Raw genomic sequence first — 27,456 nt, forward strand, 5'->3', positions numbered from 1 at the left:
TCAGATCCCTTATTTTGCTTCTATTTATTTCATCCCTCAGTGCTTTTAAAAAGCACAAAGCACTAACCAGGTCAGCAACAGCCTTATTATCACAGGCTCCGAGTCTCTGGGAACTGTAATCCCGTTGTTTGGATGAGCTCGTGTCACTTTTGCTTTCTGTCGCTGCTGCACAGGCGCTGACACAGATGATGTTTGACTCTGTTTTCTCGTTGCCGAGTGCAGCTGAGATGGAGCCCAGTGTGGGGCAGGCACTCAGGGATGGGAGCTGCTGTGCCACGTGGCTGCCCACCTCTTCCTGCAGGCTGCGGGGGTGGCCACAAGTCAGGCATCATTAAGGGGGGAAGATGCTCCTCGGAGACAGCTGGCCATGCAGCATCAAGTTCAGGGCACTCAGCACAGAATATGCAGCAAACTGGCTGCATCAAGTCCTCTAGAGCTATCACAGTTTCATGCTGAGCTGTGTCAAAGCCGCTGTGCTTCCCGAGAACCAAAAAGCATCCCTTGGCTAAAACATCTTGCTTTCTCTCCATCAGGTTCGGTCCATCAGCATCAACGTGAGGAAGAATCTTGCTTTCAACACGCTGAGCCAGGAGCTCCTGCTGAAGGAATTCTCCACCATCTCTTGAAGCAGAGACGCTGCCGCTGCACAGGGCTGACTAGAGATGGGCCTGGCTGGACAGGGACACCCATCTGCAGCCTTCCACCTGCAGAATGGACTGCACTTCTTCCAGGGGAGAGCCTTGCTGCTGTGTGTTTGATCCCAAAGGCGTGTGTTTCTATGGGACTGTGGCTGAGGAGAGGTGGTCGGCCTATGGAGGAGGAGGAAGCGATTCTGTACGGTGCCAGGGGGGTGGGCAGCTGTTTCTGTGAAGCAGCAATGGGAGATTCCCTCTGCAGCCTCAGGGAGGATGAACTGGAAGCCTTCGTAGCAGAGGTGAGGAGAGCTCACAACCAAAAGAATAAACTCACTCCGGCTGTGTGAGGCAGTGCTGGGTGGAGGTCGCTCGTCTGTTCTGTGGGAAAGTTCTCCAAGCCCTAAAAGCTCTCTGGATCAACCGTCCCTCCTGCACCATAGGTCAAATCCACTGCCGTCCTGCTGGGAAATCGGGGGGATGTAAGATCAGTTCCCAGGAGAGTAGGCTCCAATCACTGCTGGTTTCACGTCAGACAGTGTTGCTTGAACCAAACCATCAAATTACTGAAGAAGGAGAAATTTTGCTTCCAAGGTCTGGTTGAGCCAGCGTGAGGGATACTGGCCACCAAAGTGAGTGCTGTGTAACTGGAGGCCAGCTCCGGTTGGGGTCACTGCTGCTTCCAGCAGCCCAGCACATCTCTGCTGTTTATAGGTTGGAGGGAAATTTTTAGATATTCCACTTCCATGGGGCAGAGGAGGGCCGTGTCCCTCCCCACTCCCCTTGCTGCCCATCAGAGACTGCATTGTGACAATCCTCTTCCTCACAGGAACGTCTGTCTTGCCTGTGTTTGCAAGTGCATGGTGAGCTTCCTGAGCTGACGAGTCCCCAGTTTTTCCTTGTGTGTAGCTTGCAGCTACTGCAGTTAAAACACAGATGCAGAAGTAGTTAATTCACTTTCTAGCTTGTCCTTCTGTTTTCCCTAAGCAGCCTGCAGCAAACTTCCAAGCGAAGAGCTCCAGGACGGTGCTTAGGGGCACAGGGAGACCTTTCTGCTCAGTGTGTGGAGGAGCCCAGGGAGGGCAGAACCTGTGCTGAGTGCCGTGTCGGGCTGCCAACTCAGGGATATGCAGCATAAACACCTTCTCCCTGCTGTGCATTTTCAGCTCCCAGCAGTGATGTTAGGACCTGGCTCCGTAGGTTGAACTAAAGAAGTTGTTTGCATCCCAGATCTCCCTTTTTTTTTTTTTTCTACAAAATGAGAAGGAAAAAACAAGTGCCTCTTCCTGCCCTTAGCCTCACAGGTTGGAGTGCTTATTCTCTGCCAGTTTTAGGCAATGTTTATTCATGTCAACACGTACCAATTACTTTCATGTTTCATCTTTACCTGCCGTGAGGATGGGAAACCTAAAGCTGCGTCCTTGGCTGCAGAGCCTGCTAGGTGCTGTGTCCTCCTTGGGAGCATCAGCTTCTCCCCACAGAGGCTGCTTGCTGCAGCATGGAGCTGGCTGGCTTCTGTCAGCTGAGCCAGATCCCTACCTGCTGCTGTGCCATGTGGGTGCGTGTCAGCAGGATGCTGCTGGGCCAGCAAACGGGCTGCAGGAAGCCACTCAGCTCAAGAGCAGGCTGGGGCATGTGGAAGGTGCTCATTTCTCCACTGGCAAAGGGGTAGGAATGATCGCTGTCTCTCTTGTGCTGTCCCCTTGCTGTGATGAACCTGGGCTGTGGGTGGGAGCAGCTCCTGAGGTTGTCCCCACCAGAGGCTGAGCTGGGGAAGACTGCCATGCACGTCCCCTTGTCATAGTGTCACCACCCCAAGCACTGTAAATGGATGTACATACGTACCTAGAGCTCAATAAATAGCAGAGCCCTGCCTGTGTGGTGTGTGCAATGTTTGTCACCACGGGGAGAGCTGGGGGTGGCCCTGTGCCCAGCAGGTGCTGTGTTGGCAACCAGAGCTGAGCAGAAAGCCATGGAGCTCCAACGTCCTGCCCAAGGCTGGTTGTGACCCCAGGCTTTCCTGTGTCCCATCCGCACCCTTGAGTGTATTTTCTTACACCTAATTCATAACCCAGTCTATTATTGGAAGAGCTGTTTCCGAGGCTTGGCGAGTGTGGGGAGAAATCAGATTCCTGCCTTTAAATTAGGCTGCCGCTGCAGGGAAACAAATAATTTACAAAATAATGACCAAATTCTGTAGGAGAAAAATGGAGTTTGAGCTAAACTTTGGAGAGAGTTATTAAAAATTGATTTGCAAGTGCTGCTGTGATTTTTGCTATCAGCCTCATGGCTCGTACAGGTCCCATTTTTCAAGCCAAGCTGAGGAAGAGGTGGCTCTCGGGAGGGGGGGGACCCTCCTCATCCTGCTTGGTGGCCTTTCAGGAAGCTGCAAGGGAAGCAGTAACGTTGGGGAGCTTCAGGCAGCCGGCTGGGGCAGCGTGCAGCAGGCCTTTGCCTGGACCATGCGGTGAGTAGGAATCATAGGTCAGGCTTACATCGCCTGCTGCCCACCTGTGCTGCAGGACTTTGCCCGGCTCTGCGGCTGATGAAGTTCATGCTGGGCTCTGCTCGGCGGCCTCTGCCCTCCTGTGCCGTCCCTCCAGGGCTAATTGAATCACGGGGCTGGAATTGAATCCAATTGAATAGATCAAATGAGCTGGGTTTGCCACTTGCTCGCTGTGTCCCACCAGCCTGCTGCTGGATCTGGGAGCTCTTGGAGTCCCACGATGGGACGGGGAGGCTGTTGGCAGCCCTGGGCTGTGCTCTGCCTGGTGCTGCTGAGGCAGGAGAGCCTTCAGCCCTTGCTGTGACCTGCAGCCCCACTGCGTTCTGGAGCCAGCAGTGCTGGGCACCGTCTCCAAACTGGGATTAATGGCACGTGCTGAGAGGGGCTATTGATGACCGTGGCTTTAAAATACTGCTAACAGTGGATAAAGCCTCGTGATTTAGAGCACTCGGCAATTACATCTCTGAATTTTCCTAAAGATAGGATCAGACTCTACGCCCTCCTCTCTGCTTTTCCGATAGAATTAATGGGGATGGAGATATGCAATTAGACAAGGCAAAGGCTGGGAGGGCAGATCGATGCCTCGTGGTTACCTAATGAAGTGTTAAACTACGCCTTCTTCCCTCCCCGTGCCCCACAGCGGTGTGATGGGCTGATCCCAGCGGGCTACCGGGGTGAGAGCTCCCGTGGCCTTCCGCCTGGGTTTGCTGTCCTGCTGTGCCGGGCTCTTTGCGCCGTGCACGTGGGAGCGGCTCAGGATGAGGGCTTGGTGATGAGCCTGGGATTTTTGGTGGGGTCTGCAGGAGCGGTTGCTGCCAGCAGCTGCTCCCAGCCCTGTCTCATCCCCTCTCCTCCACACCAGAGAAAGCTGTGCTGGCCGCACGCTGTACTGTCACAGCCGTCCCCATGGAGCGGCAGTGCTGCTCTCCTTTATCTAAGCGGTGCTGACAGGTGACTGATGGGCCACCTGGGAAATGCACCTCGTGCCGGGCTCGATGCCATCGGCTGATGTTCAGCCCTGTGAGTGCACACGGGTGGCACCGGGGGTACAACACCCCTAGTGCCCTGCAGAACTGAGCAGGGATGGATGGGGCAGGCAAGGTACAGCTGGCTCCCGGGGCCGGTCGCGGGAGACGTGCCCAGCGAGGGGGCTGTCCCCATTTCTATGCCGCGGGGCAGCGGGCCGTCCATGGGGCTGCCCCACGGCACCCCCTGCCCCCCAACAAGCCCCCCGCCTTTCTCAGCCTGGCACGGCATCTCTGGCTGTGCTGCAGGAGCGCTGAGCGGGGATAAAAATAGCCGCGTTCACCTCCCGAAGGACCGGGGCTGAGCAGAAGTCGATCCGCTTCCCCGCGCAGCGCCGCTGGGCTGGCCGTGCCCGCGGCGCTGATCCCGGGCAGCTGGAGCCCGTGGGGCGCAGCTGGCAGCGCTCCCTTCGTGGCACCCCGAGTGTGCAGCCGCTCCCGGGGCCTGCCGGTGCGCGGGGTGGGGACGCGATGCGGTGGCCGAGCGCAGCGGTGCAGGACCCGCAGGTGGGGGGGCTGGAGGCGTCCCGGGGGTTCCTCTCCGGCTCTGCGGCCGCAGGGAGGGAGCGTGTTTCCCCAGCAGCTCTCCGAGCGTTTCTCCGCCGCGTTTTCTTCGCTAAATGGCTCTTATTTTTAGATGCAGGCAGTTGCTAAGCATCGCTGCCTCGCTAAGGCGGCTGCTTTCGTGGCTTGACACCAAAGCACGCTGACAACACGCTGCCGCGTGAGCGCGGCCCTCCATCCGCGCTGCTCCGTTTTCCCTCTCTGCCGAGCGGTCCCCACGGGCTGCGATGGGTGCGGGGATCGGGGCGGGATGCTCTGCCCTCCATCTTCCTGCAGGGAGCGGGACCCGAGGGGTGGCACACGCTGGATGCACCCAGGCCGCGTTGGAGGCACGGGGCACCGCTGTGCCGTGGAATCTTTGCAGCTCTCTCAGCTCCCTAGAACTGGTTCGGACACGGATGGCAGCGGATAACCGGGGCCGACAGCAGAACCGAGTGCGGCCGTGTGGCTGTGGGACGCTCTTCCCTGTGCCCCTGAGGGCCGCCTGTCCCCGTGCTGCTGCTTTTCTCTATCTGTGGGGCTGCGGTGGGGGGGGGGAGGGGAAGCGATCTTGAGACAGATCGTGTCGGGGATGGGGACGACGGAGATCCCGATGGGCTCGGGCCGCCCTCACCGTGCCCTTGCAGAGCGTTGGCCGCTGCCCAGTTGCAGTCCGGCTTCTCCACCACACAGTGCATCCCCCAGTGCTCCACCTTCCCTGCCGGAGGTCCCAAGGAGGGGTCCGGGAGTGCCCACAGCGGCGTGCAGGGCTCTGCGCTCCCCCCGCCGCTCCATCCCCATCCCCGTGCAGACCCCAACCCCGGGGTCTCCCGAATACCCTCAGCGCAGCGGCTCCTCCCGCAGCCCTCCCTTCCCCTGCCTCAGTTTCCCCGCGACGGCGGGGCCGGGCCGGCGGCTCCGGGGAGAGGAGGCGGGGAAGGACGGGAGGGAGGGGGCGGCCGTGCCCAGCCCCGGCGGCGGCGGCGGTAGCAGCGGCGGCGCGCTCCTGCGAGAAGAGCCGAGCCGAGCTCCGGCACCGCTGCCCCCTTCCCGCAGCCGCGCGGGGCGGGGGGAGGCGGCGGCCGCGGGCCCCCCCTGCCCGGCGGCGGAGCCCGTGCGCCCCGTCGCGGTTCCCCCCCCCCCCCGCCGCGGAGAAGATGCGGAGCAAAGGCAGGAAGGAGAGCCTGTCCGACTCCCGCGACCTGGACGGCTCCTACGACCAGCTGACGGGTGAGTGCCGCCCCCGCGGAAGGTGCAGCAGCCGCTCGGGATCGCCGCCCCCCCGGCCCCGGCCCCCGCCGCCCCGCTTCGCCCGCGGAGCGCCGGAGCGTAGCGGCAGCTCCGGCCCCAGGGGGGCACCGCTCCCCGGGGAGGTTGGCAGCCCAGTGGGAAACAGCCCTCATACTCCCCGCGGGTGCTGGGGCGTTTAAGTCCCTGCCGGCCGCCCCTCAGCCCGCCTCCCGCATCGCCGCTCAGGACAGCGGGGTTTCGCGGCAGCCCCCCGGCAGAGGGGTCCCCCGGGAGCCGGGCCACCCAGAGGCACCCGAAGCTCCGGATCTCCTCCCCTCTTGAGTGCCCCCTGGGGCGCAGCAGCCCTACCCCAGCATTGGGACGGCTATAGTGCAGAGAAGCCACATATATCCCATCTGCAACCCGGTGCCATCTCGCTCCATCCTCACCCCCAGCAGGGAATTGCCGGTCTTCCCAATCCCAACCCATTTTCCCCCCATCACACCTCGTGCCCTGCTCCTTCCTCACTTGCTCTCCGTGGATCTGGCCAGATCCTATCCCCTCGCAGGATGTCAGCAGCTGGGCAGTGGGGCTCCCACCTTCTAGGGCTGTGATGAAGCTGAGCCACTCTGGATTCCATGCAATGGGACACCAGGCAGCCCCCAACCCCGTGATGCTCCTACAGACGTGTTCCAGAAGGGATTTCAGGAGCTCCAAGGGGGTGTCTGGGCAGGACAGGACCCTCACCCCATAAGCAGCCCCACACAGGGATGCCCTGCCGGCTGCCTGCACCACCATGCTGCAGGGAGATATTTTTGAGCTGTGTAGGAACTTGGAACCCACACACAACTTTTGGTTTCTCCGGTAACTTTAACACGTCCATATGGATTTAAATCAAAGCGAGGTTAAAAATAAATGCCAGGTTCTCCCAGGCTGAGACCTTTCAGGGTCGGGCTTTGAATCCAAGCACAGCACGCGGCACAGACCCAGGGACGGGGTCTCTGGGAGCCCCTGCAGCAGCCAGCCCACATCCCAGCATGGCCACCGCCTGCTGGATCCCCCAGGAATGCAGGGCTGTAGCAAAGCCTGCTGGCAGAGTGGCCTTCATGTCCCCTGACCCATCGAGGGGACCCTCACCCCACGTTCCGTAGCTCATTTGGGGATAAGCATCCTGCTGCAGCATGGCCTGGGGACATCCACAGTGTGAGATGTGACCTGAGGTTGTCTGATGTCAGGCGATGGCACGTCCCCAGTGATCGTCCCTTGGTTGGTCTCCATCATCCCTCCCCTGCCAAAAACAGGAGGAGGGAGGCCAGGACGCGATCTGTGAGCACAGGAAGGCTGTGAGCAGCCCCTGAGAGAAGGGGCTGCACGTGGCTGCGGGTGTGACGTGGGCAGCAGTGGGCAGAGGGGAGAAATGCCACCAGGAAATTAAAAGGGTCCATTTTGGGGACAGGGAGATGACGCTAGTGAGAAATAAAAGCCGTCCATAAATTACATGATTCCTCTGGCCCGCTAATGACACGGGTGATTAGTGTGAGTGCAGCCCATGTCCAGGGACATGGCCCTCAGCGTGGGAGAAGCAGGACCCGAGTGCCGCTCTGCCCTCAGGAATGGAGGTACGGGGCCCCACAGCACAGGGGTTCCTGGGGAAGCAGGGACATTGGCCCCACGTCACCAATGGGACCAGCAGGTGCAGGCATGGGACCAACATAGGGCTGCCTGCAGTGGGTCAGACTCTCCGGCTGCTGTTTGTAGGGTGAGGGATTTGCCTTTAGGGGTGAGGATTTGCTTTTAGGGCAGTCGTTTTCCCCCTGCTTTCTCCCTCCCGTCTCATTGCAGGGCCCCGAGTGAATTCTTTGCTCCACCCCAAAGGCAGCCGCAGTGTTAGCAGGGGGTGAACAACTGCTATAGAGATCATCAGCAGAGCTTTGGGGTCCTTCTGCTTCCCCCAGTGGGGTGTTGGGGACCCCACAGCTCTTCTTGCAGCACCCCACGAGATGAGATCCCCAATAGCAGTGAGTGTATAGGGCCACGCAGCTGCAGGACAGAGCTGCATGCTGTGCTCTGGGGTGCGTCACAGGGATGGGGACAGTGACAGCCCTGCTGTGCACAGCTCCCTGCCTGCCACATGCCAGCACGCAGACACCCTGAAGCTCACAGCCCTCTCCCCAGCGCCCTGTCCAGAGGTCCCAGCCCGCTGCCCACCCTCTGCTTCCCCCACCGCTGCTGCCACCCCTTATGCCCACCCTGCTCCTCTCGCCCTGCCCGGCCGTGAGGCGGGGCTGGAAGCCGGGCTGTCCCAGCTCCCCCGTGGGAAATCGCCCCTTGGGGTAGGGAGTGGTGTGGAAATGCTCTCACTGGGGCAGGGGATCCCGGGGGGCCCCACTGTGCCAACGCGCCCACCCTCGGCGGATGCTGCACCTTCGCGGGGCGATGGATGGGAGTGTTGCCTGACTGCCTCGTCTGTCTGCTGCCTCCCTCCTTCTGTTTGCTCCTCGCCTCGGCCCTTTGCTGTCCTGGCTTGTTTGCGGCTCTGTAGGACCAAGCGATGGGGGTGGGGGAGGGGGTGCGCTGCGGGCTGGGATTTGCAGGTCGGGGCCGTGGGAATGGCGGCGTGGGATGGCTGGGCATGGAGTCGGTTTGCTCCGTCGGATTTCTGCAGGCACCAGTGCATAATTGATGGCTCGGCACAACTTTGGCCAAGGTGCACAGATCCCGCTGCACGTGGCTGGGGATGCACGTGTGGGGAGTTCGCTCCTGGGGCATCGCATCTCTGGTTTGGGATGATGAGACTGCGCCGGGTCCGTGTGGGGTACAGCCTTTGCCCTTCGGGTCGAGCACCAGGAGCCCAGGAGCCCCAAGGCCCCACTAACGGAGCTGCCCCTCCCTTGCTGGCTCGGCTCATTAGTGGTGTTTTCATTAGGAGAAGTGGTTTGGTTTCATTTAAGCCAAATTGCTGTGCTCGGGAGATGACAAATCCATCTGCCGGCAAATCGCTCTCCCGTCGCCGGCGTGGATCCCGGCCCCGGGCAATAATCGCTTTGCAGATGAATGAGCCCCCAGCGGGGCGGATCTCCGCTGTGCGGGGCGCCGTGGGTGAGCTGCTGCCCCAGCACCCCGCTGTGGGGCTCCGCCGTGGGGCGGGGTGAGAATCCCTCCCCTCTCTAGCGGGATCGGGAGGATGAGCGAGGGGAGGGACCGCAATCCCGGCCCGTCTGGATAATTGCTTCTTCCTAGATTGGGTTTTAAAAAACGGCATTGTTTACAGACAGCCCCCAGATGGGTTTAGAGGCGGTAATCCCCCAGCCCTGCCTTCCTCCTGCTGGTGCCGACGTATCCCTCAAGGTCTCCTTTCCCCCCCAGCCTCCATCTCCCTCCTGGCTCAGCAGCACAGGTGCTGACCTGAGCACCTCCCCGGCCCTGATTCACTCCCGGCTCCGGGAATCCTTCCTGTCACTTCCCCCTTTGCCGCAAAGTCATTAATGTGCGAGGATTCATTTGTTGTGTAACTCGGAGGACGAAGGTGAGCGCTGCTCTTGGGGTGACGCCGGCATTCTGGGGTCTGCAGGGGCTCCAGCAGCGACGCCCTCCATCCCCAACAGGTTCTCCCCATCTCTTGGAGCCCGGCAGGGTGTGATGGAAGGGACTCTCACAACCTCAGGTCTGCTGCTCCAGAAAGGGCTGTGTGGGGTTGCGGGCCTACAACATCCCTGTGTGGGCTGAGGCACGGCTATGGGGTCCAGCCCTCACTGCTCCCACAGCCACTGCCCGGCACCACCATCCTCCTGTCCCAACACTTGACCGGGCGGTGGTGTAAAGATGCTGCAATCAGACAGGGGGAACCTGCATTGGGCAGGATTTAGCAATGGGAAGGGACACGGCCGAGGCTGGGGGCTGCACAGAACACGGCAACATCCCATGGCTTCCCAGCAAGTGCCATCAGTGGAAGTGGTGGTACCCGATGCTGAGCCCTACAGGGATGGAACAGGGAGGTGATGGTGCTTCAAACCGAGAGCAGCCCATGGAGACCCCGAGGGGAGCTGCCCAGGGGGCGTGGGGACCTTGAGCTGCAGCTCCTTTCCCTCGGTGCTGCTTGCTTTCCCAGCCCACCCTGCCGTAATTACAGCCCGCTGCCGTGCTCTGGTAATAGCACTTCTCTTTTATCACTGCTTAATTAAATAACTGTGGGGAAGTGAGGGGCTATTAGTGAGGGGCTGGGTAGTGCTGGGAGGCACATCAAAGCCTGGGGGCATCTCGTTCGGGCTCATCGGTGCTCCCCCATTGGCACAGCACAGGGTCTGTGGGTGAACCTGGTTAATTATGGCCCACCTCTCACTCCATGGGAACCCTGATGAGCCATCCCTGGAGCCCAGACAGTGGTGGTACAAGTCTGCTGCTAATTAGATCCGAAAGTCCTCCCGTGAGCTCAGGTGCAGGGGTGATATTTGATTATTCTCGATTATTTCTGATTATTTTGTATTTATTTTGAGTAACTGCAGGTGCATTCTTTTCCTATTGGGGTCTGCTCTGTGGGTTGGTGAGCTCCTGACTCCCCTCCCAGGTCAGAAATGGGTCTCCAAGGGGCCCCTGGAGAGCAGCCTCCTTCTCCAGTGGAACAGATAAATGAAGACATGGTAGCACGGCTCCTGAAACAGTCCAAAATAGCTTTCGTGTCCCCAAAATGTCACTTTACGAAGGGAGGTGCTGGGGGCCTCCATGGGGCTTGAGACAACAGCCAAGCATGTGGCCTTGCTGGTGGCCCTCCTGGTGGCCTTGCTGGTAGTGCTGGTGGCTTTCCCAGTGGCCCTTCCTCATGGCATGCAGCTTGTGGGCATCTGAGGAGCAAAAGGCTGCTGACCCCACTGCTGTAATCTAGGGAGAGGAGATGGCCCCCTGTGAGCCGTGCTCACACACAGCTGTGCTTCTCGGAGGGTCTCAGGGTGCATCCCCCCGGAGTGTGCCCACCCCATCCCTTCCTCTCCAGTGCCATGCATTATTCACACCCGCGTGGTGCCAACGGGGCTGACGTGCCGCCGAGCACAGAGAGCTTTTCTGTGTAAATCCCTGAAATATTTAGCAGAACTGACTTAAAAACACAGCCTGGGAGGAGTTGGTGCCTTGGTGTAACCTGGAGGCTGGAAGGCCAGGGCGGAGGCAGCTCAGCTGCCAGGGACTTGGGGATGTGGCACGTTGCACCCGTGTCCTGTGGGCACTGGGGTGCCTGCCCCACTGTGAGCCTTCCTCCCGGCCCACAGCACCCCCAGCCCAAGGCGGGCAGGTGGCACTGGGTGCTATTGGTGCCCCACGCAGTGGTTGGGCTGTGCTCTTTTCTCTCTGAGAACCCACAGAGCCCTCAGGGCTTCACTGTGACAGTGCATCCCATGTCAGATCCGCAGCAAATCCTGCCTGCTAATAGCTATGCAAATTACCTCATTAGCTGCCTTATTTATTTTCTCCAGCATCATCTTATTGGCATTTCTCTGGGCCCTGGAGGCTGTGGGTGCCCAGGCTGGCAGCAAAGCTGGGCACACTGATGGCAGTGTGATGCTGTTGGGGATCAGGGGCTCGCAGGGCCCAGATCATCACCTCCTTGTCCCTCGTCCCCATTTTGGAGTGAACCTTGCTGTCCCCTCACCTCCAGTGCTGCCCCCGACCCTTCAGGCAGAGGAGCGTGATGGCCACGAGAGGCTTTCACCACCCCCACGCATCCTTGCACCTACTGCCTTGCCCACATTCATGCTCCGACAGACCTCTACGTGTCCCCCGCAGTCCCCTGTGCCACCAGCCCTCTCAGTGAGCCATGTCCCCAGCTCACCTCCCCGTGGCTGTGCCACTGCTGAGCTGCACGGGGGCTCCTCTTAGCGTCAGGCAGCAGCAGTGGCACGGTGACACGGCTCGGCACTTGGCACTGTGCAGGGCTCGGCAATGTGCAGGTGTCCCCGGTGTCAGGACCCCGGTGATAAATGTCCAGCAGAAAAACCTGTCAGGAGGGGATAAGTGTCCCCATATTGTGGCTGTGTTTCTCTTTCTGCGGGACCCTGCTTGCCTGGCCAGGGCCGCAGCGGTGTGGTGCTGGCACCTCTGGCCGGCCCTGCGGTGGGGCGGCTTTGGGGCCAGGTGGGGACTTAGTCCCAGCAGTGGGGTGCTGCTGTGGGGTTGGCTCTGCCAACCTCGCTGCTGTCGTGTAGGCTCTGGCACCCTCCTGTGGCTGTTTGTCGCCTCTCTGCCGTCCCACAGGCTCCGTGGCTGTGCTTTGTGCGTGTCGGGAGTGCGGCTCCCAGGTACCCCCCGATCTGTCCCTGTGCAGTGGTGGTGGGAGGGGAGCTGGCAGCTCTCAGGTCCATAGGGATAGGTTCTATCGGTGTGTTGCATTCAGTCCTTGCAGCTGTCTCCTCGCTGCACGGTGTGACGTTCCCTGGAGCCCCCCTGGGCGTTGTGGTGCCGGGTGGTTTCTGAGTGCTGCTTTCCGGCCGGTGCTGATGGCTGTGCTGGCCACGGTATCACAGGGATGAGATACCCAGGAGAACTGAGCAGTGCGGATGGATGATGTGGAAGGGGCTCCGCTGGGGCTGCCCCCCTGTCAGGGGCATCACTGGCATTAACAGACAGGAGGGCTTGGTTCAAAGGGTGTAGCCCTAATTTTGGGGAGCAGGGGTGATGTTACCCAGTATCAGTACCTGGGGAGCTCAACTCCCTCTCCTGGGGCTCCCAGTGTGGACATTTGAGGGCACTGGGCGGTCTGACTGTGCCTGGCTGGAGCACACCCACACATCCTTTCCCATCCCCAGGGGAGCCAGAGCCATCATTTCCATCAGGTCCCTTTTTCTTCACTTCCTCCCCCATTAATAAGAGATGAAGCTTAAGAGATAATAGAGCCTGGATGGATGTAGAGCAGAGATCCTGCCGGTGTGTGAGGTAGATGTGATGTGAAGAAGGAACTGCATCTGGGAAAATGGGACTCAGAAAGGGAGGTGATTGCCAGTCTGCATCTCTGGCTCTGGGAGCTGGGAAATCCCACTGCCGCCACACGCCTGACTTTTCCTGGCTCTGACACATCAGCGGCGCACTGCCAGGATGAGCTGAGCGAGCAGCTCTGAGTCCGGGCGGTCTGGGAGCACAGCTCCTCTTCTTCCCATCCTTACACCCAGCCTCATCTCCTCCCCTGTATGGAGGCGGTACCCAGGGATGAAGGATGCTCACAGCACTGGACGTATGGTACCCAGGGATGAAGGATGCTCATGGTATCGGACTGCTGGTACCGGGGATGCAGAATGCTCACAGCACTGGACAGCTGGTACCTGGGATGCAGGATGCTCATGGTGCTGGGTAATGGATGCTGGGAGATGCAGGATGCTCGTGGTGTCAGACAGCTGGTACCTGGGGATACAGGACGCTCATAGCTCCGGCTGGTTGACGCTGGGAGATGCAGGATGCTCCCAGCACTGGATAGCAGGACTGGAGGATGCACAGTGCTTTTCGTGTCAGCTCCCTTCAGAAAGGAGCATCCTTCCCTGCTCCTGGAGAGAGGCAGCTCTGGGATGCAGCAGTGCCTCATTGGTCAGTGGGACCTGTGGAGTCTGCGGGTTGCCATACCAACCTGCCTCTGGTTCCCAGCCAGCCGGGGCGTGAAGTGCCGGGTCGAGCTGGTGCCAAGGGGCGGACCGGCAGCCAGGGGCAACCCAGGGCTCTGCATCCACCCAGCTGTCCTGGCGAGCTGGCTGGCACCGCTGGGCTCCCTGACCCCCGGCACCCCTCGGCAGCACTCTGTGCTTCGCTGCACGGAGCGGGCAGCGGGTTGGCACGGCACGGGGGGCTCACCCGGGCATCTCACTGAGTGACCTGCAGCGAGTGGTGAGCTTCGGTCCCCCTGAGCCTGGAGAGAGGTGGCAGCTCGGCTCACAGCCGCTCCTCCCGGGATCATCCTAGCGCCAAACTTCCCGCCTGTCTGCCTGCCTGCCTGCCTGCAAGCCGGGCCCGGAGGCTGCCGCGCTGCACTGCCTTCCCCATAGGGCTTTTCCTGCCGCCGATGCCCGCAGGCTCGCTGCAGGAGACGAAGGCTCTGTCCTGCCCTGGGCAACGCACAGGGGAGCTGGGGGCTTTGTGCCGGCTTTGTGCCTGGGTCCCTCCCCGGTGCTGTGAGCCAGAGCCATGAGCCACTGCCAGCAGCGCTGCAAGAGGCAGCTGGGCCGGGTGATCCGCTTCTTCTACCAGTTTGTCACTGGGACCCTCTCGCAAGGTAGGTGCTGCCCTGGGGTTGTGGGGCTGTGCTGGGTGGGGGGGTCTCTGTGAAGTGGTCAGCGGAGTTATTTGGGGCAGGGATGTTGAGTAGTGCTTAGAGATTCAGCCCCGGGAAGAAGGGTTGTGTATGAAGGGCTGAAGATGCTCATAGGGCAGAGACCCACTTCCCACCCCACATCTGGATGGGGGCCAGCGGCCACCTCCTGACTCCTGCAAGTGCATCACAGGGATGTCGCCATGTGCTGGGGCCGTGGGGTGGTGGCAAATCCCCAGCATGGCACTGAGACCCATGCTGGGGAGCCAGGAAGCGTGGGGAGGAACGTGCCACGCTGGGACTGTGGGGAAGCCTTGCTGGGCCAGCACAGCCACGTCACTGCTTGCAGTGGGGCTGGCACTCACCGCGAGCTGGCAAAGCGCCGCCTTCATCGGGACCCAGCCTGCCTGGAAAACCATATTGGCTCTGTTGCCTCCTCATGTGGGGCATAGGGACTGTGGGGATACCTTCTGTGCAGCCTTGGGGCCAGTGGCATGGCTGTGGGGACACGGAAGAAATGTGTTCCCTGCAGCTGTGCCACCCCTTGTCCACGTGGCCCCATGCCTCACGATGAGGGAAGCGTTCCCAAACGCTTCCCAGCCCCACGGGCCACCATGGCAAAAGGGCATGGGCCCTCTGTCGCCCTTGGGACTCTTGGGCACCACTGGGCATGTCCATATCTCCATCAGCTCCACAGGGTGGAGGATGAGTAGGGGTGAGTCAGCTGATTGGGGTGTAAGGGCAGAGCTGCAGGTGGTGGGGCAGGATAGGGAGCAGATCTCATAGTCCCACAGCCTGCAAGGATGTCCTCCAGGTCCTCATTCTGCTGCCCTGCTGGGCCGGTCTATAGTGGGTGTCCCACCCACATGATGCCAAGCAGCCCCAGGGTTTGTTTGGCCATGCAGAGTGGCTGTGATATTTGGAATCCTGTGCTGGGAAACAGACAAAGTGATGGGAAACACAGAGCTGGGCATGTCTCTGCCTCCTGAAGACTTGGGGCTGGGATACGGAGTTGGCACAGCCTTCTGCCCCTTGTGTCATTCTCTCCTCCCCAGCTACCACTTTGGTCCATGTGGCATATGGATGCTGTGTCCTGCAGCTTCTGTGCCCCCATCGGCCCCTTTTTGTGGAATGAGCCCCTCAGCACAGTGTAAGGAATGTGGGGAGCATCATGTGCCCGGGCACAGAGACCCCTGAGTGGGCACCCTCTGGGGTGGGTGCCCTGGGGAGCTCACCAAGGACAGGTCACCAATGGAAGGAAAAGAGAAATGACTCAATCAATTAACCAGATTAAAACTGTGACTTCACCTCCCCAAAAATAGCATTTCGCCAATATTTTAATGTGCTTATTAATAATCTGCTCGCGCTCTGATTAGCAGCGAGGTAATAAGGGATCGGCTGTAACCTAAATTTAACACTCCCTAATGGATGATGGCCCCGAGAACCAAAAAAAAAATAAAAAATAAAAAGAAAGAGAGGCTCCTATCCATCAGGCTGGGCCCCCAGGGCACTCAGCAGCACCCTGGGCAGATGTCATCAGCTGTGCTCCCAACTGGTCCCATGGTGTATCCTAGGGGACAGCCAGAGCCTGCTGCACCCCCGCACCCTGTGCTTCTTGCTCTGCTCTGGATGGCCACGTCCCCTTGCCCAGGACCTGAGCCCTGCCTTGGCCTATGGTGCTGGGCTCATTGGGAGCTGTCAGACTCAGAGCAGCCTGAAGGTGATGCCACAGGCGTAGCAAGCCATACCCATGCTCAGCCCCCTGCTTTGTGTTCTGCCTGATGGTGCCAGGATCCCCCCGGGGCCAGCAGGGTTATTTTTAACTGTTTGCCATGTGCTGCCTGAGCACAATTAAGGTAATTGGTTTGGGAGCCTGGCTCTCACACGCTGCTCCCAATTACCTGCCCGCCCGCCCGGCTCCCACCTCCCTGCCCGCTGTGGCCAGCTCTGTGGTGGGGCTGCTGGAGCAGGGCTGCCCCAGATAGCGGTGGGGTTGGTTTGGGGATGGAGCCATGGAGAGGACATCCCTGCACAACGACAGCCTGCTCTATGCCTCCCTGATTGCCATCCTCCTCCTCATCTCCTATTGGTTCACCACCCGTTGCTTCAAAATCATCAGCGGCATCGAAGGTATGGGGCTGGGGATGTGGGGGGAAGGAGCGATGCCACCCTCTCTGCAGGCCATTTGGTGGGGTGACCTAGGCACTGGGTGCCTGAGGGCATCTCTCTGGGCACCTCGTTCACCCCAGGTCTCCCTTCTGTCCCCCCTGGTGCTGCTGTGCCGGGAAAGTGCTGACAGCCGCAGCAGTGCCCGCTTCAGAAGCAAGAACATTCCCAGCATTTCCTATTCTGTCTCTGGAGTAACTGGTGGGGTGCCCCAGTGGAGACAGCGTTTTGGGGCTCTCGGTCCCTCCCGAGCTGTTTTGCTCCCTCCAGCACCTTGGAGCAGCTCCGATGATCATTGTGTCCAGGGCCATGCAGACCCCAGGGCATGTGTTTCTCCATCCACCCGTGCAACCTCTGCCTGTACAGGGCCTGTGGGCTCTTCCTCTGATGCAGTCATATGCTGGCAGTGATGCTTCTCAGTGGGCTCTGCCCCACTTCTGGTGATGTGTGTGGGATCTGGACCTCCCTCTTGCAGGCTGCAGGTCTAACTCTGGGTCATCCCATGCATCCCTTCCATTCTCAGGGCAACTGCAGCTGAAGGAGCATTGCAGAGAGCCGGCCCTTCTTGCTGGGACACATTTTAGCTGGAGGGACCCCTCTGGGGGTGCTTGGGCTGTTTTTGGACAGAATTAGGTTGCTGAAATAGTCTGGTAGCACATGGGACAGCCCTCAGCTGTGGGAGCATTCAGGCTGAGGAGAGGATAGGCTCAGCAAGAGCAGTTGGCTTTGGGGGAAACTTACTTTCAGCGTGTAACAGGCTGGTGTCACCTTGTCCCCAAAGGAGTCACTCAGGGCAGGAGCAAGATTGAGGGCCAGCCCCATTGCTTCCAGTCTCAGTGCCTAGAAACTCGCTGCTTTCCAAGAAAAGGAAACAGCCCTGCAAACTTCCAGCCCAATGGATGTTTCCCCAGGGAGGGCTTCCATCACTCTCCCGGAGCCTCTCCTGATGCCTTGCTAGCATCTTTTGGCTGGAGAAGATGCTGAGCACAGGGCCGCCTGGTGACCCTGCCGTGCTGCCAGCAGGCACTAGGCCACCTGCCGGGGAGTAACCTGCAGCTGGGAATGGGGCCTGCGGGTTTGGTGTGGGGTGGCCCCACTGGGAGCCATCAGCACCTTCACCAGCCCTTTCCTCCAGCAGGTCCCACACAGTGTGATGTGCCTTCCTTCAGTGATGTGTTTCCCCCATGGGCTTTGTGCCCTGGACCATCAGCAGGGACCCAACAGTTAGGCAGGGGCTGCTTTGTAGCCTGAGCATTGCCACCCCACCTGGCCCTGCAGCATGGGGGCAGCCCCATTCCCTGCACTGATGCTGGTAGTGCTCTCTCTCAGTCCCCCCCCACGTGGGACCGGGACACCCTTGGAGCAAGGGCTGGGATGCTGTAAAAAATGCATGGAGCCAAATATAGCCCTGGCGGCTGCGCAGGCTGCGTGCTGGAGGTGCCCGCATGCCTGCTGCTGCCTGACCTTGGCTGGGTCCCCCGGGCTCCCTGTTTGGGGTACACCCCCACCACCCCGTGCTTTAAGGATGCTGGTCCCACAGTTCAGCAGCTGGACCTGCTCCATGGCCCTGGTGACACCCAGTCGTGACCCCAGACTGTACCCACTGGGCTATGGGGACCTTTAGGCACCCCTTGGTGTTCTGAGCCAGGTGGGTCCCTGTGGGGTGGGTATGTATATGGGGTGCAGAGGACAAGTCTGAGTCATCCAAGTCCAGGATGTGTTGCCAGTGCCCAGTGTCCTGTCCCTGTCATGTCCCCCCCTGGGAGCCAAGTGCCTTTCAATAATCTGCGGCCTGTTTCCTTAGCAACTACATTAAGCAAATCGATGGCAGTGGTGTCATTGGAATGGGAGTGCATGCCTCCTGCCTCCCCCATGCCCTGCCACCCCCCCCCCCCCCCGTGTGGCCTTGCTCTGCTCTTACTCACAGGCACAGCCCTTCTTTGCCGGGGCTGTTGGCTACTGGCTCCTGTGACAGCCCCACGCTCACCCCTCACTCTCACGTGGCCCCAAATAGCAGAGGGACAGCTGACATCCTTGGGGACATCAGGGGTCCTTGGGGCTGCATAGCCCAGCAGCTGTGGCGTTGGGGTGAGAAGGCTCAAGGTGAGTAGGGGGCCATGAGACACCCCCATCATGAACCTGGAAGGCCTGGAGATGGTTGCGGTGCTGGTGGTCTTGGTTCTCTTCGTCAAGGTACTGGAGCAGTTCGGCCTCTTCGAGCCCGTGTCCTTGGAAGGTAACTGGAGTGGGAGGGGGCCATCTGGTGGGTTCCCACCTCACCAGGGTCACGGCTGTGTAGGGAGCCCCAGAGCTGCCCCCACGGATGCTTTTAGGGTTCTGGGACGTGGTGTCTGTCTGCAGCTGGTAGGGGTGAACATGGGGATAGGGTGTCCTGCCTGCTCCATGTAGAGTTCTGGTGGCCAGGGATGTGGGGAGGGGGTGGGACCCCAGTGTGGCACAGGGATAATGGGGTGTCTGTGTGAGATTGGGGTGTGCTGGGGGCTCTGGGGTGCTCTGGGGGCAGGGAATGGCAGCATGCAGCCCACCCACCCGAAGGATGCTGTGGGTACACCATCAGGACGCGATGGGCACTTTGCCTGGACCACAGTTCCAGTGCGTCCTAGGGCTGATGCAGACTCTGGATACCCCCATCCCCCTGCTTTTATTGCCCTAAGCCCTGTACCGAAGTCAGTGGCACTGCAGTGTGCTGGCTCCAAGCTGCAGTGGGGAGGGGGAAGCAGAGGGGAGCCTGTCGGTGCCAACCCTACTGAGAGGCACAGCGCACGGCAAGAACCAGCCCTTGGCTGAGCCCTGTCCCCAGGGGTACAGTTCTTGTCCCCAGCAAGAAAGTCTGTAGCAGTGGGGATGGAGGTCCTGTGCCCACACATTCAGAAGGACAACAGTAGTAGTCCATGTAGTCCTTAATCTCATGGTATCACCACCATGAAGTTTGGATGGGCTACCCCTCTCTATCCATGTCACCACTCTGGGACCTGCATGTCCCCTTGGCTAGGGACACTGAGAAGCATAGGGATTTGCCCCAGCTCTAGAAACAGGAGTGGGACCAGGTGCCCTGCATCAGCTCCCATCCCCACAGGGGTGAGTGGAGAAGGAAACACCTGGCTGGAGAGGCTGGGTCCTGGTACCATGCCCTGAGTGCTGCCTCTGTCTCTCAGAGGCTTTGTCACCCCCTGGGCTCTGGAGGTGGCAGATAGGATGCTTTGCCTACTGAGAACGGCCCCAGGTGGTGTTGAGGATGGGGAAGTGTCTAGTGCCCTGCCTGCCTGTTGTTTACCAGCTGCACGCAATGACAGCCCATGGACTGCAAAGAGCCTGAAACCATACACTAATGGTTTGGGTCTGCTAATGGACGGCACTCCAGAGCCACCAAGGCGGCTGCACTTCCCCCACACACGGTGCTGAAGCCACAGCCAGTCCCCCCTGTCCCATCCGTGTGGCCATGCTGGTGTCATCTCAGGGGTGACTCTATACCTGGTGTCATTTTCCAGCCAGTTAATCACTGCCAAGTGCTGTCACCCCGCTGTGCCCTGTACCACCGCCTGACCTGTGCCCATCACCAACCCCCGCCAAGAGCCTGCCGTGGCCAAGTCCTCGGGAGGGGACAGGAGAAGAAAAAAACTGTTGTTTTTGGCTGCTGAAGTGCAGTATCAATAATTAATTGAGGAGAAATTGGCTCCGGCTGGGAGCAGGGCTGGGCAGGCAGATAGAGAGCCAGGAGAGCCGCCCATGTAACCGAGTGGATGAATATGAGATGGAGCTGCAGACTGTGAGTGATGGGATAGTGAGTGCCATGTCCCATCTGTGGGGTGGGTGGAAGGGATCATCTTGGTGAGCTCCTAGGGTGTGGTGGGTGGGTGCTGCCTGGGATGTGGGGCTGGGAGGCACCTCCCAGTGGGGTGAGCATCCCTGCGGGGTGAGGAGGAGGCAGAGGGCAGGCCTGGCCTTGCATCCTGACCCCATTGCCTCTAACTCCCAGCACTGAGCAGCCCCGAGGACCGTGGTGTGCACCCCTATGACTTGGCATAGCGTCACATCCCGCTCAGCCCAGCCAGACATAATTAGCTTGTTGAATCTCTTCTCCCTCTGGCTTCACATTAATCACTTCTCACACTGCTCCCCTCCCAACTCCCTCTGGCTGGGCTCTTGCCTCCTGTCACTGATGTGCCCAATGAGGGGACCCCAAACTGTTGCATCCCACACTCTCCTCTCTCCTGCCTTGCTGGGTCAGGCGCTGCAGCTGAGGGATGTCATTCCCTGCTGCACTCTGGGATCTGCAGGAGCTGAAAACAGTAGGCATTATCCTGCTGCTCTGCTTCAGCTTCAAGCTGCTCCATGTCTTGGGCATTATCCACCTGACTGGGGGAGGTGGAACCAAAACTGTGATGGGGTTGCAGTGGGGTGGGGATGCGATGGAGTGGGTTTACAACGGGGTAGGGGTGCAGTGTAAAAGTTGGTCCCCGCCTCCTGTGTCAGGGCAGTGTGTGCAGTATGCAGGAGCTGCAGGGTGCTCTCAGGGTGCTGAGGAGAATGTGTTTTGGGGCATGGGGAGGGTATGTGGGTGTCTGAGGGCACCAGGATGTAAGGAGCTCAGGAAGTGAGGGATTTGGGTGCTGGCGTGTGAGTTATTGGGGATTGTTACAATACTAGAGGGGGGAGAGGCATTGGGATGTAGGGGTATCAGGGATGCTGGAATGGGGGATACCTGAGTCATTGGGATGTGGGGTGTTGTGGTGCCGCATTACTGAAAGTTGGGATGGCTGGGAGCATTAGGGTGGGGAGAATAGCTGGGTCTGGACCCAAAATAAGGTGGGGCAGGGGATGCAGGACCTGTTGCTTGTGCCTGGAGTTGTTGGAGTGCAGAGAGGCACAGTGTTGCTGCTTGTTCCTTTTGGCTGCCATCTTGATCCGTGCTACCAGCATTTCCGCCTGGGGTGAAGGTTGTTGGCAGACTCTATGCAGTGTGCTTTGAGTTTGTGAATTTCCCTCTGTACCCATCATAGCCATCATTGAGGATGCTGTGAGATGAAGGGGTTGCAGGTCTCATTCCACTGGGCAGGATGAGGAGTGTGATGGAGGGCATGCAGATAACAGTGAGGCAATCGGTGGCAGAGGGCAGGGAACTGTGCCCAGGGGCTGCTTGTGCGTGAGGATGCCCTTGAGCTGTTTTTTGACCCTATCACATCCAGGGTGGATGCTGGAGACAAGGGGACACTGTGCCATCCCCAGCAGAGCCCTTGGGTGTGCCAAAGCCAGGACAGCAAAGCGCCAGCCCCAGTCTCCCTCTCCTGTTGTTAAACTGCATGTGCTGAACCCTCTCCCTCCCACCCTGGGTCCCACAGAATTGTGCCCTATTTGGTTTCCTCCTTAAGAAAACGCCTGTGTTATTTTTTTTTTTCTTTTTCCTTCTTTATAACAAACTAAAGTGTAACTTGCACCCGACCTGACCTACTGCACGTGCCTATACCTGCTGCCCCTGTGAGTCCAACCACGGTTTTTTCTCTGTTGCATCTCTCTGGCTTGGTGGTTCCCCCTGCCCCATCCCTCCCGTGGTCCCACCGCCAGTGCTGTGTCACTGCCTGCCCTGTCCCCAGGACTGCTCCTGCTCCTAGGGCTGGTCCCACAGTGTGGTGCTGTTGGGGATGGGGCTGGATGCAGAGCATCCTGGGCAGGCTGGAAGGTGCCATGTCCCGATGCAAATAGCAGCCCCGTAAAATAGCTGGGTAAAACCATGCTTGCAGCATCCCTGCTGAGGATGCGTCTCCCTAGGCACACACTTGCCTTCTCTGAGTGGCTTTGTGTGACATCCCATTGGGGGCCACCGACCTCTTAGAACTATTCTCCACTACCTGAAAGCAATAGGGCCACCCACTGGTGTGTATTCAAAGGGACTTTGCACCTTTTGTCCTATTGCCTGCCTGCCTTTGGGGGCTGGAGCCCAGCATGGCATTCCTCTCCTCCTCATCCTCCTCCCCACCTATGCTGCTCACCCTGTGCTGCTTGCCAGCTTGGGGCAGTCTGTGAGGCCCTGGGAAAGGGGGGAGCAGGTATGTGGCCAAGGAGCAGCACTAGGTTAGGAGAGATGGGTCATGGCCAACAGTGGGATAAAGTCTAAGGATTGGGGAAGGGGGTGAAGAGCAGGGGGACCTGGAAGCAATGGCAGTGACCAGGTTGAAGCAGGGGATGACTCCTGGAAGAGGCAAAGGCCCTGCACTCCATTCCTTCCTGGCTGTCCCCACCCAGGGCCCTGGGCTTGGCTGCACTGGGGTGGGATGCATGCAGCAGAGGGGCTGCATGGCTGAGCTGGGGGCATGCTTCGTGTTCAGCCCTATGGGCCAGCAGGATTAAACCCGGCCCCGTGCCCCTGGGTAGGACGTAGTGCCCTGGGGGATGCAGTCCCATCCTGGACTTCATCCTGTACAGCCCCACTTGGAGGGAGTTCCCCATGGAGCAGGCATTTGGCTTTGGGGCGAAAGGGCAGAGGCCAGCCCTGCCATCTCCTTGGCTGCCGGGCTCCACCGCACACTGCTGTGCTCTGATGGGTGTCCAGACATGCTGGCCATGGGTCAGGGCCACCTTTCTATCACTCCCTTTCAATGAGGGAAGCAACTGGGCCGGGTTTGTCCTGGGATGGAGCAGAAAGGCTGAAAGATTTGGGCTGGGCATTGCCTCCCTGCTCCATCCCCATCTGCATGCACTGGTCCCACTCACCCCATGCCGGACACCCTGCATCCGGGGCCCGCTGCTCTGTTAACTCTTCTTCTGCTTGGTGACTCCTTCTTTCTTCCAGGCAACCCGCCGGGCCAAACTAAAAAAGCGCTGAAGCAGCGATTCCTCAAACTGCTGCCCTGCTGCCGGCCCAAATCCATCCCCTCGCTCAGCGAAAGCAAGTGCTTCTTCTTGCCTTTGTGTGTGTGTGTCCACAGCAGTGCTGCTGGCTGCCGTCCCCCCTGCCCTGCAGCATGGGGGGGGTCAGGATCAGTCCTGCCCCTGAGGGTCCGATCCGATGGGCTCTGCACCCACCTCCCTCCTCGCCTGCTCCCGGTCTGTTTTACCCCCTCCAGCACATTGGAGAGGCTCTGATGGGATGCACGGTGGTGGCTGGACCTGGCTGGGGGCAGTAAAACCACACCCTGGCTGGAGGATGCTGCTGGAAGCTTTGTGTCAGAGATGTGAAGGGGAGGGAGGGGGATGAGTAGAGACAGAGCCCCCCAACCTGCCCTGGGTCATGCTTGGCCCTTTGGCAGACCCTGAATAGGAATGTTCCCTGTTCCATGGCATAAGCTGAGTCACCCCAAGAGAAGAGGTGAGTATGAGGGGGCAGAGTCTGGGGATCCAGGGCCTCTCAGGGTTGTAGTGGGGGCTCTGGTCACTGTAGGAATGGGGAGAAACCATAGCTGAAGATGGGGCACAGCAGACAGGATGGGAGCTAGACAAGGCAGGAGGGGATGTTTGGAGTTGGGGGCAGAGAGGGGGGGGAGATCTCCTGCTAGAGACAAGCCTCAGCGCAGCACAGACCTTCAGGCATCCAGGGTCTCGGCTCTATGGGGCAGATGATCATGCTAGGGCAGAGCAGGCAGGCCTGCGTTCCCTCCTGGCATACACCTGGCTGCAGCTGAGCGGGACACCCCAGAAGCCTGCTGTCCTGAGTGGAAGTGTGCAGTGTGAAGTACACCTCCTGCCCCCAGCACTGCAGGGCTGGGCAGGACAGCACGGCTTCAACTGCCCTCTCCTTCCCCAACTTCCTTGCAGACAGTGTCGAGGATGAGTTTGAGCTCTCCACCGTCTGCCACCGCCCCGAGGGGCTGGAGCAGCTCCAGGAGCAGACCAAGTTCACCCGCAAAGAGCTGCAGGTCCTGTACCGGGGCTTCAAGAACGTGAGTAGCCCTCAACTCCTTCTCTGCAGCCATGCACCCCTTGGGGATACTTTTGCGTCCTGTTGTCACACTCTGAATGGCTACAGATGGCAGCAGTGGGGATGCTGTTTCCCCTGAAGCCTTGGGGGGTGCCCCAATCCTGGGATTTAGGGGCAGAGAGCCCTGGGCATCACACCATTCCCCACGCTGATGGTGTGACGCTTCCATTTGCCCTGGCAGGAGTGCCCAAGTGGCATCGTTAATGAAGAAAACTTCAAGCAGATCTACTCGCAGTTCTTCCCACAAGGAGGTGAGTGTGGGTCCCCATCCCTGGTGTCCCGTGTGGGGCTGTCTTCTCTCTCACTGTTTGCCTCCTCCAGACTCCAGCACGTATGCCACCTTCCTTTTCAATGCCTTCGACACTGACCACGATGGCTCTGTCAGCTTTGAGGTGAGCCAAGGAGGGGGCCAGGCTTTGCCAGGGGCTCTCTGTTTGTGTGCCGTGGGCTGGGACTGCCATGGGCAGCTACTGAAGGACTTTGTTAGTGGGAAAAACAGTACAAAGCAACAACAGAAAGAGTTCTGTAGTTTCTGGTGGAGGGAAAAGACTCGTGGCATCTCTGTGGGGCTGTCATTCCAAAGGGTGACCACCTGCTTTGCAGGACTTTGTGTCTGGGCTGTCCATCATCCTGCGAGGTACCATCGATGACCGCCTGAACTGGGCCTTCAATCTCTATGACCTGAACAAAGACGGCTGCATCACCAAAGAGGTGAGAGAGGGGTCCAGGCTGAAGCAGCTCTGCACCCAGTGGGGATGAGGGCAGGGCTCAGGGCATTTCCTTGAGAATTTAATGGGTCCTTTGGGGGCATAATGAACATTTGCAATGAGAACCAGATGGAGGCAGAGCTTCTTCACATTGCAACACTGCCTTCCCTCCAGGAAATGCTGGACATCATGAAATCCATCTACGACATGATGGGCAAGTACACCTACCCGGCCATGCGGGAGGAAGCACCCCGGGAGCATGTGGAGAATTTCTTCCAGGTGAGCTGGGCACATCTGTAGGGACCCTGCACGCAGAAAACACCCTATGCTGGGGACAAAGCAGGGTTCCAGTGAGCAGTTTGCCTGGGACAGGGAGGTTTTCAAGCCCGAAGTGCTCTCTGTAAAGGTTTTGGCAATGGGTGCTCTGCTTTGCATCCAGCCGCCATGGAACCTGGGCTGGGGGTGCTGGACTGTCCCCATCCCTGCAATGCCCTCCATGCTGTGCTTGTTTCTAGAAAATGGACCGAAACAAAGATGGTGTGGTGACAATCGAGGAGTTCCTGGAGTCCTGCCAGAAGGTAAGGCCACAGGGCTCAGTGCAGCATTGCTGGGGCTCCGCACTAGGAGCCATGTTCATGCCATCATCCCTGTGTGGGTGGGGAACAGTGCATCCCAGCACGGCCCGTGTAAGCCCCAGAGCTCCTGTCCTGTGTGTCAAAGCAGCTGGACAAGATCCATGGGGTGACACCCACTTTGGGGGAGCAGCCCAGAGAGCTGCTCTGTGCCCAAACCCTCCTCCTCCCTGCAGGATGAGAACATCATGAGGTCCATGCAGCTCTTCGACAACGTCATTTAGCTGTCTCCAGTTGAGCTCTTCTGACATCGGGCTCAGACCCCACTCCTCTCTCAACTTCTCCTTCCAGCCCTTCCTGCTGCCAGCTGCCACACAGAGACATGGTCAGCACCTGGATGTATCCTTCCCCCGAGGCCAGCCCCGCTTTCCTTGGGGGCCCCACACAAAAGTGCCACCAAAGCGTGGGCACAGCTGGCATGGGGCATCTGGCCTGGGTGGGCTTCTTGCACCCGATCCTAGAGGGAAAGCTGCAGCCTTGGGCTGCCATAGGGCCTTCCCTGTGCCCCTACATCATGACCCCCTCAGCAGCCGCAGCACCGGCTCCAGCCCAGACCCTCCAGCAACACTTCTAGGAACTAAGAGTCTCTCAGCAGGCATCAGCGCCTCAGCTTCCTCCTGTGCCCTGATGTTAGGGACACGTCCCCTACATGGGACATGAACCACTTGTCCCCCTCCTCGCTCACTCAGGGTGCCGGGCTCCCTGTTTGTCGCCAACAGCTGCCTGGAGCTGGGTGTGCACTCCTGTCCCACCCACATATCCCTCCGAGTACTGTTTGGGGGGCTAATGTCTCCACATCAAACTCCTGCTCAGCCCCACCAGCTTCAGGTCCTAGTCCACAGCCTGGCCCAGCTTTTCCCAACACTGTGCCCAGAGGGGCAGCGGCGGCTGGGGTTGATGGGGAACGGGTGAGCAAGGCTGTGCACCACACCAGGCTGAGCCCTGGTATCAGAGCCGTTCGGACCCCCTCACAGGGCCCTGAGCCTCAGCTGTGGAGCAGCCACCACTGCTCCAGGCTTGGCTTGTGCAGACGCGATGTTTTTTAGCTCCGTCCACCACACTGTTCATCTCACAGCCCTGTTCCTGGTCGGGAGGGCAGGTAACCCCAACCCCAGCACCTCCTGTCCCGCTGGGTGCAGAGGCCCTCCATCTCTCCATTCCCCCATCCCTCCCTCCTTCCCTCCCTCCCTCCCTCACGCTACAGTCGCATGGCGTGACCCCGCCCCAGGGCATGGTAACCCACAACCCGCTTGGCATCTCCAGTCTGTATATTTTGTATTATAACGATAAGATGGGTTAAAAAAAGAAAAAATGGGGGGAGGGGTGGGGAGGAAAAAAGAAAAAGACAATAAAATCTAACCACGATCGCTATGCACACTGCTGGTACTCCCCTCTGCCTTTGTCGGACGTTTGGAGGGGGGAGCTGGGGAAACAGGGAGCACGGACACGAAGGCCGGCCCACGGCTTTCTCTGCAGTCCCCGAACCCCAAACCTCTGAGCCTCCCCGCCGGGCCGCCTCAGCGCGCCGCAGCAAATCAGGTCAGCGCCCAGGGGAACTCGCGCGACAGCGGCACCGCCGGCACCGCAGCGAACGCGCACGCGCACAACCAAGGGGCGTCCGCGGCGCGCACGCGCAGCGCAGAAGTAAACACTTAATTCCCACCCCTTCCCCATCCGCACCGCTTCCCTACACAAAGCCAACTGCGCAAGCGCCTTCTGTCGCCGCGCGCCTGCGCGCTGCCGCGCTGCCGCCTCTCCCCTTCCCCGGGGCCTCTCGCGCACGCGCATTAAGCACGATCCGGCCGCC

General features: G+C 59.6%; 2 protein-coding genes across 6 annotated transcripts in view; both read left to right on the top strand.

The window, feature by feature from the left end:
- The window catches only part of ARMH3 (armadillo like helical domain containing 3), a 104,955-nt gene extending 103,072 nt beyond the window's left edge, over positions 1-1,883 (top strand). For both annotated transcript variants that reach the window (XM_048944797.1, XM_048944798.1), the window contains exon 26: positions 534-1,883. In XM_048944797.1, the coding sequence (XP_048800754.1) occupies positions 534-626 (93 nt within the window). In that variant the 3' untranslated portion in view covers positions 627-1,883. The remainder of the gene's footprint in view (positions 1-533) is intronic.
- A 3,963-nt stretch (positions 1,884-5,846) lies between these two features.
- On the top strand, positions 5,847-27,390 carry KCNIP2 (potassium voltage-gated channel interacting protein 2). 4 transcript variants are annotated; one of them, XM_048944828.1, is made up of 9 exons: positions 5,847-5,936; positions 23,186-23,285; positions 24,152-24,272; positions 24,492-24,561; positions 24,632-24,702; positions 24,914-25,021; positions 25,192-25,296; positions 25,533-25,595; positions 25,826-27,390. In XM_048944828.1, exons 1-9 carry the CDS (start codon positions 5,864-5,866, stop codon positions 25,871-25,873), a joined length of 759 nt encoding a protein of 252 aa, XP_048800785.1. In that variant the 5' UTR covers positions 5,847-5,863; the 3' UTR covers positions 25,874-27,390. The 4 variants fall into 4 exon arrangements, with proteins under 4 accessions (XP_048800785.1, XP_048800786.1, XP_048800788.1 ...); XM_048944829.1 differs by lacking the exon at positions 23,186-23,285 and having other exon boundaries at positions 24,148-24,272; XM_048944831.1 differs by lacking the exons at positions 5,847-5,936; positions 23,186-23,285 and adding an exon at positions 13,447-14,175 and having other exon boundaries at positions 24,148-24,272.
- The last annotated feature ends 66 nt before the right edge of the window (positions 27,391-27,456 follow it).

This window comes from Lagopus muta, chromosome 5 (assembly GCF_023343835.1).
Source record: "Lagopus muta isolate bLagMut1 chromosome 5, bLagMut1 primary, whole genome shotgun sequence".
Classification (NCBI taxonomy): Eukaryota; Metazoa; Chordata; class Aves; order Galliformes; family Phasianidae; genus Lagopus; species Lagopus muta.

Excerpts from the sequence above, each read along its gene's own strand:
- KCNIP2 (XM_048944828.1), top strand. The coding sequence starts at position 5,864 with ATGCGGAGCAAAGGCAGGAAGGAGAGCCTGTCCGACTCCCGCGACCTG. Across the intron at positions 24,273-24,491 it reads TGTACCGGGGCTTCAAGAAC|GAGTGCCCAAGTGGCATCGT; the intron begins GTGAGTAGCCCT and ends TTGCCCTGGCAG. Across the intron at positions 25,297-25,532 it reads ATGTGGAGAATTTCTTCCAG|AAAATGGACCGAAACAAAGA; the intron begins GTGAGCTGGGCA and ends GCTTGTTTCTAG.